The sequence below is a fragment of the Aquarana catesbeiana genome, linkage group LG07 (genome assembly GCF_042186555.1).
Source record: "Aquarana catesbeiana isolate 2022-GZ linkage group LG07, ASM4218655v1, whole genome shotgun sequence".
Lineage (NCBI taxonomy): Eukaryota > Metazoa > Chordata > Amphibia > Anura > Ranidae > Aquarana > Aquarana catesbeiana.
In genome coordinates, this window is record NC_133330.1 from 347644445 (window position 1) to 347650444 (window position 6000).

Here is a 6000-nt window from a genome sequence, read left to right on the forward strand (position 1 = left end):
TCACCAGTCAGCATCCCTGATCATCGCATCACCAGTCATATAATGACGCTCTACTCCACTGGCTGGGAGGGGGACAAACATCTAGGGGGTAACCAGTGTTTATGTGTACTGTGGGGGAGGGTGTGCCAGACCTAGCCGGGACAGAGGCTTTTGGAGGGGACTGAATGCCAGCCTCTTGCCTACCAATTATGGGCCGTGGCATTTGGGGGGACGGTGCTCGTTGTGAGGTGTATGCCTGGGGACCCTGGAAGTAATGTTACTTGGGATTCAAGTCCATGTCCCACCAAAACACAAAATTCTGGGAACCCCGTATGTGCCATATTATAAATAGTGACTGCTTCACAATGTTGTGTATATATTGTGTGCTGTCTCATGCTGTGGTGTACTAATTGCTGTGCTAGTTTGGGGTGGGGCTGTATTCCAATGTTCTATTTTGTCTGCCTTGGATATCACAGGATGTGTATCTCTATGGAGGGAGGGGGGATTCCTCCAACAGCTCTCCCTGCTGATAAGACTGTGTACTGATGAGACGTTAAGCACACCTGACCTGTGTGTCCATTGTCATTGGACAGTTTAACCCGCCCTGTTTTCCAAGGGGGGGGGGGGGGGGAGTGTTTTGAAGTGGGATCTGTATAACATGTGTTTGAATAAAGAATCATTCCTGCTTGAACCTCAAGACAGAGCCTTGTCTCGTATTTGGGGGAGAATTATTTGTATGGGTTCCTTGTTCGGCTGATGGAAGTGTTCGGTAGCTGACTTTGTGTTTGGGTATGGAATGTTCTAAACTACTTTAATCCCTTTCATACTCAGGGTGTCGTTACAGAGGTGCTTTCACTAAGGGATGTGCTTTGCAGGGAAACAAAATCCATCACATCCCCCGCTGACAGAACAGAGCTCTGCATTGTTTACATAGGCAGAGCTCTGTCCTGTGCTCTCCTCACCGAACGGCGGGTACCAGCGGACATCCATTGGCGTGCATTACAACATATCTGTATGTTGCGGCACCTTCTTATGCCGCCCGCTAGCAGTAAATGTACTTAGCGGACCACAAGTGGTTTAAGCAAATCCACACTGCTCCAGATTTCATATATCAGCCCCAAAGTGAGATGATGACAAGGCATGAAGTGTACAAGAGGGAAAAAAACTGTCATAAAAGCTGCCAATTTCCAATTCACACATTCATGTGGTGCACCCAAAACCGGCCTTCCCCAATCACAGAGGGAAGCATCCATCCAATCAGAGGAAAGCATCCACCCAATCACAGAGGAAAGCATCCACCCAATCACAGAGGAAAGCATCCACCCAATCACAGAGGAAAGCATCCACCCAATCACAGAGGAAAGCATCCACCCAATCACAGAGGAAAGCATCCACCCAATCACAGAGGGAAGCATTCACCCAATCACAGAGGGAAGCATCCACCCAATCACAGAGGAAAGCATCCACCCAATCACAGAGGAAAGCATCCACCCAATCACAGAGGAAAGCATCCACCCAATCACAGAGGAAAGCATCCACCCAATCACAGAGGAAAGCATCCACCCAATCACAGAGGGAAGCATTCACCCAATCACAGAGGAAATAATTCACCCAATCACAGAGGAAATAATTCACCCAATCACAGAGGGAAGCATCCACCCAATCAGAGGGAAGCATTCACCCAATCAGAGGGAAGCATTCACCCAATCACAGAGGGAAGCATTCACCCAATCACAGAGGGAAGCATCCACCCAATCAGAGGGAAGCATTCACCCAATCACAGAGGAAAGCATCCACCCAATCACAGAGGAAAGCATCCACCCAATCACAGAGGAAAGCATCCACCCAATCACAGAGGGAAGCATTCACCCAATCACAGAGGGAAGCATTCACCCAATCACAGAGGAAAGCATTCACCCAATCACAGAGGAAAGCATCCACCCAATCACAGAGGAAAGCATCCACCCAATCACAGAGGAAAGCATCCACCCAATCACAGAGGAAAGAATTCACCCAATCAGAGGGAAGCATTCACCCAATCAGAGGGAAGCATTCACCCAATCAGAGGGAAGCATTCACCCAATCACAGAGGGAAGCATCCACCCAATCACAGAGGGAAGCATTCACCCAATCACAGAGGAAAGCATTCACCCAATCACAGAGGAAAGCATCCATCCAATCACAGAGGAAAGCATCCACCCAATCACAGAGGAAAGCATCCACCCAATCACAGAGGAAAGCATCCACCCAATCACAGAAGAAAGCATCCACCCAATCACAGAGGAAAGCATCTATCCAATCACAGAGGGAAGCATCCACCCAATCACAGAGGAAAGCATCCACCCAATCACAGAGGAAAGCATCCACCCAATCACAGAGGAAAGCATCCACCCAATCACAGAGGAAAGCATCTATCCAATCACAGAGGGAAGCATTCACCCAATCACAGAGGGAAGCATTCACCCAATCACAGAGGAAAGCATCTATCCAATCACAGAGGAAAGCATCCACCCAATCACAGAGGAAAGCATCCACCCAATCACAGAGGAAAGCATCCACCCAATCACAGAAGAAAGCATCCACCCAATCACAGAGGAAAGCATCTATCCAATCACAGAGGGAAGCATCCACCCAATCACAGAGGAAAGCATCCACCCAATCACAGAAGAAAGCATCCACCCAATCACAGAGGAAAGCATCTATCCAATCACAGAGGGAAGCATCCACCCAATCACAGAGGAAAGCATCCACCCAATCACAGAGGAAAGCATCCACCCAATCACAGAGGAAAGCATCCACCCAATCACAGAGGAAAGCATCTATCCAATCACAGAGGGAAGCATTCACCCAATCACAGAGGGAAGCATTCACCCAATCACAGAGGAAAGCATCTATCCAATCACAGAGGGAAGCATTCACCCAATCACAGAGGAAAGCATCTATCCAATCACAGAGGAAAGCATCCATCCAATCACAGAGGAAAGCATCCACCCAATCACAGAGGAAAGCATCCACCCAATCACAGAGGGAAGCATCCACCCAATCACAGAGGAAAGCATCCACCCAATCACAGAGGAAAGCATCTATCCAATCACAGAGGGAAGCATTCACCCAATCACAGAGGGAAGCATCCACCCAATCAGAGGGAAGCATTCACCCAATCACAGAGGAAAGCATCTATCCAATCACAGAGGGAAGCATCCACCCAATCACAGAGGAAAGCATCCACCCAATCACAGAGGAAAGCATCTATCCAATCACAGAGGGAAGCATTCACCCAATCACAGAGGGAAGCATCCACCCAATCAGAGGGAAGCATTCACCCAATCACAGAGGAAAGCATCCACCCAATCACAGAGGAAAGCATCCACCCAATCACAGAGGAAAGCATCCACCCAATCACAGAGGGAAGCATTCACCCAATCACAGAGGGAAGCATTCACCCAATCACAGAGGAAAGCATCCACCCAATCACAGAGGAAAGCATCCACCCAATCACAGAGGAAAGCATCCACCCAATCACAGAGGAAAGCATCCACCCAATCACAGAGGAAAGAATTCACCCAATCAGAGGGAAGCATTCACCCAATCAGAGGGAAGCATTCACCCAATCAGAGGGAAGCATTCACCCAATCACAGAGGGAAGCATCCACCCAATCACAGAGGGAAGCATTCACCCAATCACAGAGGAAAGCATCCATCCAATCACAGAGGAAAGCATCCACCCAATCACAGAGGAAAGCATCCACCCAATCACAGAGGAAAGCATCCACCCAATCACAGAAGAAAGCATCCACCCAATCACAGAGGAAAGCATCTATCCAATCACAGAGGAAAGCATCCACCCAATCACAGAGGGAAGCATCCACCCAATCAGAGGGAAGCATTCACCCAATCACAGAGGAAAGCATCCACCCAATCACAGAGGAAAGCATCCACCCAATCACAGAGGAAAGCATCCACCCAATCACAGAGGGAAGCATTCACCCAATCACAGAGGGAAGCATTCACCCAATCACAGAGGAAAGCATTCACCCAATCACAGAGGAAAGCATCCACCCAATCACAGAGGAAAGCATCCACCCAATCACAGAGGAAAGCATCCACCCAATCACAGAGGAAAGCATCCACCCAATCACAGAGGAAAGAATTCACCCAATCAGAGGGAAGCATTCACCCAATCAGAGGGAAGCATTCACCCAATCAGAGGGAAGCATTCACCCAATCACAGAGGAAAGCATCCACCCAATCACAGAGGGAAGCATTCACCCAATCACAGAGGAAAGCATCCATCCAATCACAGAGGAAAGCATCCACCCAATCACAGAGGAAAGCATCCACCCAATCACAGAGGAAAGCATCCACCCAATCACAGAAGAAAGCATCCACCCAATCACAGAGGAAAGCATCCACCCAATCACAGAGGAAAGCATCCACCCAATCACAGAGGAAAGCATCTATCCAATCACAGAGGGAAGCATCCACCCAATCACAGAGGAAAGCATCCACCCAATCACAGAAGAAAGCATCTATCCAATCACAGAGGAAAGCATCCACCCAATCACAGAGGAAAGCATCCACCCAATCACAGAGGAAAGCATCCACCCAATCACAGAAGAAAGCATCTATCCAATCACAGAGGGAAGCATCCACCCAATCACAGAGGAAAGCATCCACCCAATCACAGAGGAAAGCATCCACCCAATCACAGAGGAAAGCATCCACCCAATCACAGAGGAAAGCATCCACCCAATCACAGAGGAAAGCATCCACCCAATCACAGAAGAAAGCATCCACCCAATCACAGAGGAAAGCATCTATCCAATCACAGAGGGAAGCATCCACCCAATCACAGAGGAAAGCATCCACCCAATCACAGAGGAAAGCATCCACCCAATCACAGAGGAAAGCATCCACCCAATCACAGAGGAAAGCATCCACCCAATCACAGAGGAAAGCATCTATCCAATCACAGAGGGAAGCATTCACCCAATCACAGAGGGAAGCATTCACCCAATCACAGAGGAAAGCATCTATCCAATCACAGAGGAAAGCATCCACCCAATCACAGAGGAAAGCATCTATCCAATCACAGAGGGAAGCATTCACCCAATCACAGAGGAAAGCATCCACCCAATCACAGAGGAAAGCATCTATCCAATCACAGAGGGAAGCATCCACCCAATCACAGAGGAAAGCATCTATCCAATCACAGAGGAAAGCATTCACCCAATCACAGAGGGACCTCGCTACGCTCACTCACCGCCTGTGGTGCGGAGGGGTCCGTTGTTGAAGAAGCCATCGGAAGAGTTGTGTCTTCTACGACTCACCCCCAGACGACCCTCGCCCCGGGGAAGATGCTCGCCATGTTTCTCAACGCCTGCAGAGGACTACAGCAAAAAGGAGACAAAGTCAGACTAATACCCGTCACTTTATATTTTATAAATGCATCACTCATTAACCCCTTCAATATCGGACACTCGTACCTCTTTCCTGCCCAGGCCAGCGCCGTCACACTGACAATTGCGCGGTCATGTAACACTGCACCCATATGACATTTGAATCATTTCTTTCACACAAATAGAGCTTTCCTTTGGTGGTATTTAATCACTACTTGGTGTGTTCTATTTTTTGCTAAACAAATGAGAAAAGACCGACATTTTTTAAAAACAAAAAATAAAGTTTCGCTTTGCTTCTGTTTTTTTACATCGCTTTACCTGCAAAGGGCCGGCATAGCAGGACTTAACTTTGAGTTAAGCAGCTGGTTGCACAGACAGGTGTCCAGGTACATCCCAGAGTGCAGTGCGGGTCCAATGCATGTAATCGGATCGCATGGGATGGCATGCACTTGAATATCCATGAAGCCAGCCGCCTGTCATTGACTCCAACAGGCTGCCTGCACAGATCAGCCGTGTATCCCGCATGGGGGGGGCCGGCCCCTTCACACGGGTGTACCGTGACTGAACCCTCCGCCTGCACAGATCACCCGTGTATCCCACATGGGGGGGGGCGGCCCCTTCA

The 6000-nt window shown here is 48.8% G+C and overlaps 1 protein-coding gene across 1 annotated transcript in view; it reads right to left on the reverse strand.

The window, feature by feature from the left end:
* The window catches only part of GPBP1L1 (GC-rich promoter binding protein 1 like 1), a gene marked incomplete at its 5' end in the record, with an annotated part of 29388 nt that extends 24019 nt beyond the window's left edge, over window positions 1-5369 (reverse strand). Inside the window, 1 exon segment of the mRNA XM_073594021.1 lies at window positions 5243-5369. Within this exon segment, the coding sequence (XP_073450122.1) occupies window positions 5243-5369 (127 nt within the window).
* Between the last annotated feature and the right edge of the window lie 631 nt (window positions 5370-6000).